General features: G+C 34.0%; 2 protein-coding genes across 3 annotated transcripts in view; both read left to right on the forward strand.

Annotated features, from left to right (window-relative positions):
- LOC107626571 (bystin-like) overlaps positions 1 to 1,973 on the forward strand; it is a 3,016-nt gene extending 1,043 nt beyond the window's left edge. Inside the window, exons 3-7 of the mRNA XM_016329475.1 lie at positions 936 to 1,015; positions 1,241 to 1,288; positions 1,535 to 1,693; positions 1,775 to 1,852; positions 1,937 to 1,973. Of these exons, the coding sequence (XP_016184961.1) occupies positions 936 to 1,015; positions 1,241 to 1,288; positions 1,535 to 1,693; positions 1,775 to 1,852; positions 1,937 to 1,973 (402 nt within the window). The remainder of the gene's footprint in view (positions 1 to 935; positions 1,016 to 1,240; positions 1,289 to 1,534; positions 1,694 to 1,774; positions 1,853 to 1,936) is intronic.
- LOC107622152 (putative disease resistance protein At3g14460) overlaps positions 874 to 10,540 on the forward strand; it is a 23,419-nt gene continuing 13,752 nt past the window's right edge. Inside the window, exons 1-7 of one of the 2 annotated variants that reach the window (XR_002356703.1) lie at positions 874 to 1,015; positions 1,241 to 1,288; positions 1,535 to 1,693; positions 1,775 to 1,852; positions 1,937 to 6,863; positions 7,178 to 7,323; positions 7,664 to 8,064. Coding sequence is in view for 1 of the 2 variants with exons in the window: in XM_021114911.1 (XP_020970570.1) it covers positions 3,224 to 6,863 (3,640 nt within the window). In the remaining variant the exon portion in view is untranslated. Of the gene's footprint in view, positions 1,016 to 1,240; positions 1,289 to 1,534; positions 1,694 to 1,774; positions 1,853 to 1,936; positions 6,864 to 7,177; positions 7,324 to 7,663; positions 8,065 to 10,540 lie in introns of those variants that run through there. The other variant, XM_021114911.1, reaches the window with a different exon arrangement.

Consider the following 10,540-nt stretch of genomic DNA (forward strand, 5'->3'; position numbering starts at 1 on the left):
TTTGATCTAAAAGTGATTTTGAATAACATAATCTAAACAATATTTAGTTTACTATAATCTATTTTAAATAAAAATTACCAAATATAAACCACATTAATAATAACTCACTTTTAATCAAAATTAATTTTATACATATCTCTATTTATAAACAGCAATCCAAATACACACTAATTATCTAAGGGTTTAGAATATTATAGATGTTTTCATAAAAATAATCAATTTCTTAAATGACAAGTACATCTTTTATATATATATATAAAATATAGGTGGCTACTCCAATGAAGATTTAATGATTATCATCATGTGAAGATACATCATTTTGACCATTGGATGATAGATTGTAGGGCTTGATTTGATTTGAAGTAAAAGTGTTACTTTTATTTAAAATGTTGCTAAATAAATAAGTTACACTTTTTGAACAAGGATCATCATGAGAAGATGTTTTTGCCATCTTCATGGGAGTAGTTGCCTAAAATATATGTTGATGAAGAAGGAAAAAGAAAACAATAATGGGCCCTTTTTCATTAACGAGCTGCTCCCACAGAAAGTTCTCTATGGTCATGAAAAATGCCGCTTTATATTACGTGCACCACCTGTCTTTCTAGTAATAATAAGTTGAAATTTAAGACCCCAAGCCAAGTTTGATACATCTTTCTTTATAACTGATTCAATTAATGCTTATCTTAATGCCGTATGATTCTTCATCATATATAATTTGATAGATGAATGCTTCAGTAACTACGGCAGAAGTAATAACTATATGGTTTTATCATAGAGATTATTATTTAATTAAAATAAAAAAAGTCAAATATATCTAAAGTAACCAGTACATTGCCGTAGCCCATTATATATATATATATATTAAGAAATTAGAAGGACTAAACAAACAAGCCATTGTTTGTGCTCTAAACAATTTATACTTGTGATATGCACAGTCAGGGACTTGCACCGTCAGAGAAGCTGTATATGTTGGGTCCATTTTAGAGGGGATTTTTATTCCTCCACTTGTTCACAGGTATGTTAGTTGAGGTACTCTTTGAATATAAATATAAAAATTATTATGTATATACTAAAATCAGTTAAAATGTAACTTATATAAATATATATATTGTTTTATTTGTATTTTGTATTACAATATGTATTTTATATTAGTAGCTGATTTTAGTGTATACTTAAAATAGCTGAATAAATGTATTAATGACAATATTAGATTTACTCAAACTTGTCAATTTGTTTACAGCTCTGCGTTATCGAAACTGGCAAGCATGGAACATTCTGGCACTATAAGGTATTTCTTCTTTTTTTTTTTTGTTTATTAAAGTATCATATGTACAAAGCTGAGAAGGTGACAATATATATTATAACGGTAATGCTATAAAAACAAAAAAAACAGCCAGAATTTGTCTTATTTAAAATTCATTAATTATTACAACAATTAATAATTGTCTACTATGAATGTACATACATACTCAAAAGAGGTGGCATAGCTTAAAATACAATTTGTTAAAATGTTATATTTGATGGGAAACTGCAGCTATTTCATAAAGATTTTGTTGGAGAAAGAACCTGATCTGCCTGATCCTAATCCTGATCCCGCTGTTAATGCATTAATGGATCACTTTATGAAATTTCTCACTGAAACTAGACAACTTCCTGTGTTATGGCACCGAACACTTCTTGCATTTGTGCACAGGTAACTGATTCACTCTTTTCTATTCCAAGTTGTAATTATCATTCATTAGTGATGCATTTATTTGATATTTCTTTTTTTCAGGTACAAAAATCAGCTACAGGACCAAGATAAAGATCGTTTAATGGTTCTATTGCAAAAGCATGAATCACAGAGTGCAGGGTCTCTGATGGACTTGTTTCTTTGACTTTCAATTTTTTTTTATCATAACTCATAATTAACTGATATTAATTTCTCGTATTACAGTTTACGCGATATCATTAATGAGTTAAACGATATCTAGCTGCTTCAGACCAACGAATCTTTTGAATCTGGCATACCATAATATGAAGCTAAGATATCTGTACTCAAGTTTATATTTTTTTATGTTTAGATATTGACAGAGTTAAGTTTTAACTTTGACAAAAATAATGTACTTTTTTTCCCTCCTGTTAATGTATTAGTAGTGATTTTGCACCTTTTTTTAACAAAAACTTGTTTTTATTATGGTAAAATCTTATTGAGCTGAATCTTTAACTGGAGATTCTTCACTCACAGTTGCAATATATAAATGTGACAAACAAACAAAAAGATTTAGGTATATTAATTTAAAGTTATAATTTCACCAATTGCAAGCATGGTTTGATCATTCAAGACACTGAATTTGAAGAATGTGATCCTTGTTTTCCATCTTCTTCTCTTAAATCTTCAATGGTTTTAGATCTTCAATAACTTTTGATGGATACTCAATTTTTTCTTCATCCTCCTTCTCTTCTAAAAACAGTGGCAAGTCCGGCTTGTTTCATGATTCACATTTTCATTATCCGTTGTTGCAACAACTCATTGTCCTTGTCGTCATCAAGATACCAAGAACACAGATGAGAAAAAAAAAAGCTGAGATTGCTGTTGTCATGGTAGGAGGCATGCAAGGCAACAAAAATATTATAAATATCACTTCTAAAAAATAATTTTATTCTCATCATTATAATTTTTACTTGTATTATTTCTATTGTGTAACCATACTTTATCACTATCATTATCTCCTCTACTGTTATCATCACCAATACAAATATCATCAACATTAATATTATCTTATTTCATTTCTTGTTCGATGCTATTTTTTCCCTTTAAAAGGTTTTAGTAGTGCAATATAAAAAAATAACCTGGAAGACAGGTACCACGTGAAGATAAAGGCATTTTCTATTGGCTCAACATTTTTTAACCTTATATTGTTACCATGATTCATGTGCAGCTACATGTTCCTAGAGTTTTTATATGTTATTATAATTATTGTTGTTATTAATAATCTCATAACATAATATATATTGACATGATATATTCATACATGCATGTGCTGCAACATGATGTTCCTTGCTTATTTAGCCACTTTTATATAATTAATTAATTTTCACAAAGACTAGTGTCCGTGGACTTCAAAGAAGAATTATTAGATCAAAGCCAGCTTGCAACTCCATAGAGTTCACTGCCTTGACACGATTGTTCTCTTACCTTTGTCTGAAAAGTCATTCACTTTGCTGTTGTTGAGATCATATCATGGCTGGTGCACTTGTTGGGGGAGCTTTGCTCTCTGGCTTCATTAACGTTGTCTTTGACAGGTTCATTACAACGGATGCAGTCAACCTGGTCTTGGGCAAGAAGCTTGGTCCTGACTTGGTTGAAAGGCTGAAGATTTCTCTGCTTGCTGCTGAAGCTCTGGTTGGTGATGCCGAGTACAAGCAATTGGACAACCCTTCTGTGAGGGAGTGGCTTAACAGTCTGAGGGATGCTGTTTATGTGGCTGATGACTTGCTGGACGCTGTCCTCACCAAAGCTGCCACTCGAAAGGAGGTACGTTCTTTCTGGCCTGTTAGCTTCCTCGACCGGGATAGGAAGATTGTAGATAAGATGGAAGGGGTGGTTAGAAGAATAGAATTTCTTGTAAAACAAAAAGATTTGCTTGGTCTTGAAAAGAGTTCCTATAGGAACTTTTCGTCATGGAGAATTCCATCCACATCTCTGGTGGAAGGTAATATCCTTGGCAGGGAAAAGGACCAACAGGAAATCATCAAGATACTAAATGATAACAGAGAGCATCAGTTGTCTGTGATTCCCATTGTGGGCATAGGTGGGGTTGGCAAAACAACTTTAGCACAATGGCTGTACAATAATGACAAGTTGATGGAGGGGTTTCAAGTCAAAAAATGGGTTTGTGTCTCTGAAGACTTTAATATCGTTCAGGTTACAAAGAATATTATAGGTCAAACTGCTGGTAATACAGATGATTTCAATTCACTTCAACTTGAACTGAAGGAAAAGTTGTCGGAAAAGAAGTTCTTTATTGTGTTAGACGATGTTTGGAGTGATGATGGTGATGTTTGGAAGAAATTTAGAACCCCCTTTCAATATGGGGTAAAGGGAAGTACAATTCTTGTAACAACTCGTGTCAAAGAGGTTGCCTCTGTAGTCCAAACTTGTCCCCCTTACATTCTCAGTGAGTTGTCTGAGGATTGTTGTTGGTCAGTGTTCGCAAACAATGTTTGTTTTCCAGAATCAAATGGGAATTCAAAACTAGAAGAAATCGGTAGAAAGATAGTCAAGAAGTGTAAGGGGTTGCCATTAGCTGCAGAGACACTTGGAAGCTTGTTGCGAACAAAACATGATGTTAAGGAATGGGAAGCTGTATTAGTAAGTGATATTTGGGAATTTTCTGTGAAAAACAGTAAAATTATTCCAGCATTATTAATCAGTTACTTTCATCTTCCGGCACATTTAAAACGTTGTTTTGTTTATTGTTCATTGTATCCCAAAGATCATCGTTTTTGTAAAGATGAACTAATTTTGCTATGGATGGCCGAAGATCTTTTAAGGCCACCAAATAGAGGAGAGAGTTTATTAGAAGTTGGTAGCAAATGTTTTGATGAACTAGCTTCTAGGTTGTTTTTCAAAAGACATGATCAGTATGTTTCTGAGAGCTTTGGGATGCATGATCTTTTACATGATTTAGCATTGTTCCTTGCTGGAGACTTCTATGGTAGATTTGAAGAGCTTGGTGATGCAGTGAATGTGTATACTCGAACTCGTCATTTGTCTTATGAAAGTTCGAATCTAGTCTCAAAAAATTTTAATTCCATCAGTAAAGTTGAATCTTTGAGGACATTTTTGTCAATTGATGAATTTTCAGAGTCAGATAACATTGATGATGTAACATGTACTCCAATATTGAAGCTCAAATATTTGAGAGTTTTGTCACTTCCATGGTTCAAAGGACTTAATGTATTGCCTGAATCAATAGGTGAATTAACCTATTTGCGTTACTTGGATCTCTCTAGGACATGTATCAGGACACTGCCAGAATCATTGTGTGACTTGTACAATCTACAAACATTGAAGCTGGAATGTTGTTCTAGTTTGACTATGTTACCCAATGGCATGCATAAACTTGTGAATTTGCAACATCTCAATATTTTGGATACTCATTTGGAAGAAATGCCTAGAGGAATGAGCAAATTGCAACACCTGCACATATTAAGCAACTTTATCGTGGGCAAGCATAAAGATAATGGAATCCAGGAATTAGAGCTATTAAATCTTCATGGATCCTTTGAGATTCAAAAATTGGAGAATGTCCTTGATGTGAAAGAAGCAAGGAGTGCAAGGATAATAGATAAGAAGCACATTGACCACTTACTGTTGGAATGGTCTTCAGGTGATTATATGGTTTCAAGCACACAAACTGAAAGAGATATACTCGATAGCTTGCAACCGCACCATTGCTTGGAAGTGTTGCAAATCAAGGGATACAAGGGTACAATATTTCCAGATTGGATGGGGCATTGTTCTTACCAAAACATGACTCATGTATCTCTGGAGTCTTGCAAGAATTGTTGCATGTTGCCTTCACTTGGACAGCTGCCATCTCTTAAGTCCCTCTGCATTCAAGATTTTCATCAGCTGAGGAGTATTGGCATGGAGTTTTACAAGAATGAAGGAGATCATCATTCTTCGCATATTGCACCGTTTCCCTCATTGGAGTTTTTGGAGTTCAATAACATGCCATGTTGGGAGGTGTGGCACTTACCTGACTCGGAAACTTTTCCTCGACTGATGGAGCTTCAAATAAGAGATTGTCCGGTGTTAAAGGGAGATATGCTTGGCCGGGTATTCTTGAGAATCATTTCTTCTTTGTGGGATGTTTCAAAAGTTTGCAAACTAGATATACGTACAGATTATGGAGGAGAGTCTGAGATGTCACTTAGGGAGGATATGGTATCAATTCAGGGATGTGAATCTATGCTGGAGTTTGTACTTCAGGCACTCTTCCGGGACAATTGTGTACTCAAATCTTTGCAAACTCTGACAATATGGAGATGCAGAAAGCTGAAATTCCCCCAGCAACAGCAGAAATACAGTTTAGTAGAGCTTTACATAGAACAAAGCTGTGATTCACTGACCTCATTGTCATTGGATGACTTCCCCAATCTTAAGACTCTCACTATATCAGAGTGCAAGAATCTGAAATCAGTTTCATTGTCAGAGCCATCACATGCTGCTCTTCAACGTCTCACCATCTTTAAATGCAGCAAATTTGTGTCATTCACAGGGAAAGGACTGGCTGCACCTAACTTGACTCATCTTGAAGTCAGCTTCTGCACCAAGTTGGAGGCATTGCCACGTGACATGAATACTCTTCTCCCAAGCTTACAGTCTCTCGAGATAGAGGGCTGCTGGGAATTTTGTAGGTTGCCAAAGGTTGGTTTGCTGCCTAACCTGAAACAGCTTGTTATTGGGAAACAATGGAGGGGTCTATGGTCGATGCGCAAATTGGACACCCTCACTCATCTTATCATTTATGGTTTTGGCAGTGAGAATGTGAAGTCATTCCCTGAGGCCGGTTCACTGCCTCACCTTCCCTCTCTTACCACTTTGAAGATCAGTGGGTTTAGTAATTTGGAGACATTAGAGTGCAACCAACTTCTCTGCCTCACCTCTCTCCAACAATTACACATTCAATGGTGTAATAAGCTGAAGAATATGGCAGGAGAAAAGCTTCCTTCCTCTCTCTTGCTACTTCAAATTGACTCCTGTCGTTTGCTGGGAGAACACTGCAAGAACAAGCATCAACAAATTTGGCCCAAAATTTCCCACATCCCTTCCATTCAAGTTGGTACCCAAGAAGTGTTTCTAAGGAGAACTGGTAGGTCATTCTCTAATCTTCATGTTTCTCATGCAACTACAATTAAATCCATACATGCATAACTTTCGTTTTTCTTAAAAGAAAGTGTTGTATTATTTTCTTTCATTTATGATTCCCTTGTTTGTAGTTATACTTAAGAAATATCCTTTGTTAATCTGAGAAGAACTCATTGCTATTTATGATACTTAAAATTCATATTTTTTTCATAAAAACACATTTAAAGAGGAAGATAAGAAAGACCATGAAATAATAATTTCTTTAAATGTATTAAACAAATGGATGAATCAAATTTACTGTTTTGACCGTCTTTACAGATCCCTCCTCGCTCAGAGGTAAAAGGATGCGGATGGCTAGGATTTCACCATATGTGTAGGGATTAATAATCCTGAGTTTGTTCGAGGCAGTAAACTGGAGTTGTATGTTAGGAATCAGAAGAGGTGGTTTCTATTTTTAGCTGCAGGTTCGTATGATTACTCCATTATACTTTAGAATTTACTTTGCTGTTTTATTTGGAAAAAAGGAAAAAGTTATGAAAGCTTGAATTTGAGAAGGAATTAGTTATATGCACTTCATGACAAAATGGCCTTTGCACTGTTTGATGTTTATGCTGAACTAAGTTGTATATAGCAACTTAAATTTGCTTCTTTAACTGTTTCTGAAATCTGTGTAATGTACTTTTTGTTACAATACCATTGAACATTGACTGTTAACTTTGAAGATGAGATGATACAAAGGAAGATTGGTTGTGCTGTACTTCCAATTATTAAATTTTTTCATATTCTTTTGTATTTATCAAACAGGTTCTTTACAACAACAGTCTACTAACCTAACTATAGGGATTTACTTGAGTGGACACAAGCAGTTGAGCAAATAGAAGAAAACTTGAGAGGAGGTGCTATTTTCACCTCAGCAGATTTTTTCATCAGCAACTTGTTTTCATCAAGTGAATGATCGGATGGTAAAATCTAGTGATATTGAACTGAAATTTTAACTGGAGATTCTTCACTCACAGTTCTTCAATTTGGAGGTGTGGTTTGCAGTCTGAGCTCTGTGGTAGAACTGCCAGAAAAGTTTCATTAATTTAATCTTTTGGTTGACCATTTTCTTCTGTAGAATATGTGGTCAGTGCTTGTAAGTTCTGAGACTTGTTTATTTTGTTCCTTTGATTCGGATAATAATGAAGCTTTTTACCTTCTCTTGAGTTCTTAACTCTCACATTGAGATAATAATGAAGCTTGTATATGCCACTTTCTTTGGAAAATTTTCTTGGTTTTTATCTCACAATAGAGAGTTTTGTGATCTGTATTTCTCTGAGAAGAAGATAATATTTACATCCAGCAATCCAATAAAAGAATCATCATGAGCGCCTAGTGCAGTAATTTCCTAAAGTTCTATACATGATTAAATTTGGTTGTGCAACATTTGAGAGCTTCCTCAACTTTCAATTCTGTATCAACTATCAGAAATAAAAATACAAAAATCATTAGTCCCAAAGCATCACATATTTAAAACTGTAATGAGTTATTTTTTAAAGCAACCTTATAGATGAGCTAGCTATCATCACGTGAAGGCGTGAAAGCCAATGTCTATTGCCAACAGATTTTAACCTTATATTATTACTACCATAATACCATGACTGATTTGCAGATTCATGCTCCTGACTTTTATATAATCAAAAATGCTGTAGACATTGGCTGATGTTGCTGAGAAAAAAAAGCTGAGATTGCTATTGTCATGGTAGGCATGCAAGGCAACAACAAAACAACGTCAATTGAATCAAACGACATCATTGAACTCTATCATATATCATGTCTAGAGAGAGGTCGTTTACATGTAGATCTCGTTTGATCACCTAATGAATGGTCTTCTTAGGTTTTCCTCTGCCTTTCACTTTTTGTCCATCTTCCATCTCATCCATCTTCCTGACTGGGTGCTCTTTTGGTCTTTTTCTCACATATTCAAACCACCTGAGACACAATTCTACCATCTTTTCCATAATATGTGCTACTCCAACTCTCTCTCTCTTATATCTTCATTTCTTATTCTATCCAATCGCATATGACCCCTCATCAATCTCAACATCTTCATTTCTGCCACACTTAGCTTATGTTCGTGCTTCCCTTTGACCGCCCAACACTCTGTACTATAAAGCATAGCCGGTCTGATAGCAGTGCGATAGAATTTACCTTTAAGTTTTAAATGTACTTTTTTGTCACATATAAAACTAGATGCACTCTGCCATTTTGACCAACCTGCTCAATTTTTCCATTATCCTGTATGATGCACCCAAGATACTTAAAACTCTTAATTTTTTGTAGGATGTTTTCTCCAATCTCCACCTCTATATTAGGGTTTTTTCTTCGCAGGCCGAACTTATATTCCATATATTCCGTCCTGCTACAGCTTATGCGCAGACCATACACTTCTAAAACTTTTCTTTATAAATCCAACTTTTTATTTAGGTCTTCCCTTGACTCTCCCATAAGGACGATATCATCCGCAAAAAAGATGTACCATGACACAAGCTCTTGGATATGTTATGTGAGTTCTTCCAAGACTAATGTGAAAATATATGGACTTAAGGATGATCCCTAATGTAATTCTATACCAATAGAAAATTTCTCTATCACACCACTTTGAGTTTTTACACTAGTTGTAACCCAATCATACATGTTTTTAATTGCTCGAATATATGCCATCCTTACTCTCTTCTTTTCTAAAACCTTCCATAAGACATTCCTTAGCATCCTATCGTACGCCTATGTTATACTTGCGTTATATAGCCGGTCCGAAGTCCGGATAAAGGAGGAGGGTTGTGTTAGGTCTTCGACAACCAAAATAAAAACTTAGTCGAATTTTCAGTACATGCAAGGCAACAAAACACAAATTAAATTAGGCACCTTATTGTGAATGGAATAGGCCGTGCCCTATTCTTTTCATAGAAGAAAATAATTTCATACAAAGAAACTTGGAATTTAGGGACGCTTTTATATAGTTGTCTTTATGTAAAATTAATAAAAAAAATTACTGAATAATTTAATATATTTGACTAAATTATCATAGATTCATTTTTACTATAAAGAGGGAAGGGAAAAAACAATCATCATTTAAGATTTAAAAACAATTAAAAAAAATTGTATTGATTTTTAAACAACACATGCATGTATAAAGTTTGTACAAAATGAGTAATATGACTCTTTATTTTAAGTTTATTTTTGGTGACATCTTTTTTTTTTTTTAAGTGGAGAATGAATTTAGTCAATTTACCATTTTTAAATATGATAACATTTTTTATTATTAAAAATGAGATTAGAGTTTAAATATCATTGAAAATTCAGAAACTTCAATATCTTATTTTTTTAATAAATAATTTCTACGTTTATGATTTTAATATAACTACGGATACTTCGTTGAGTTGTCGTGTTCGTGTGTCGGACATATTTTGAACACGATATTTGCTAACACTTATCTGACACGCATGTTTGCTATGTTCAAAATGTGTCTTAATAAAAAATAAAAAATAAAAAATTTTTCACCGGACACATTTGAACACACCTAAATACTAAATAGTATCATGTGTCAGCGTATCCAATCTTATTCTTAACATATATTCTTGAAATAAATTTAGATATAATATATATTATTATTTATTAAAACAAAACATATTTTAAATATTT

This window comes from Arachis ipaensis, chromosome B02, assembly GCF_000816755.2.
Source record: "Arachis ipaensis cultivar K30076 chromosome B02, Araip1.1, whole genome shotgun sequence".
In the NCBI taxonomy this organism is placed as follows: domain Eukaryota; kingdom Viridiplantae; phylum Streptophyta; class Magnoliopsida; order Fabales; family Fabaceae; genus Arachis; species Arachis ipaensis.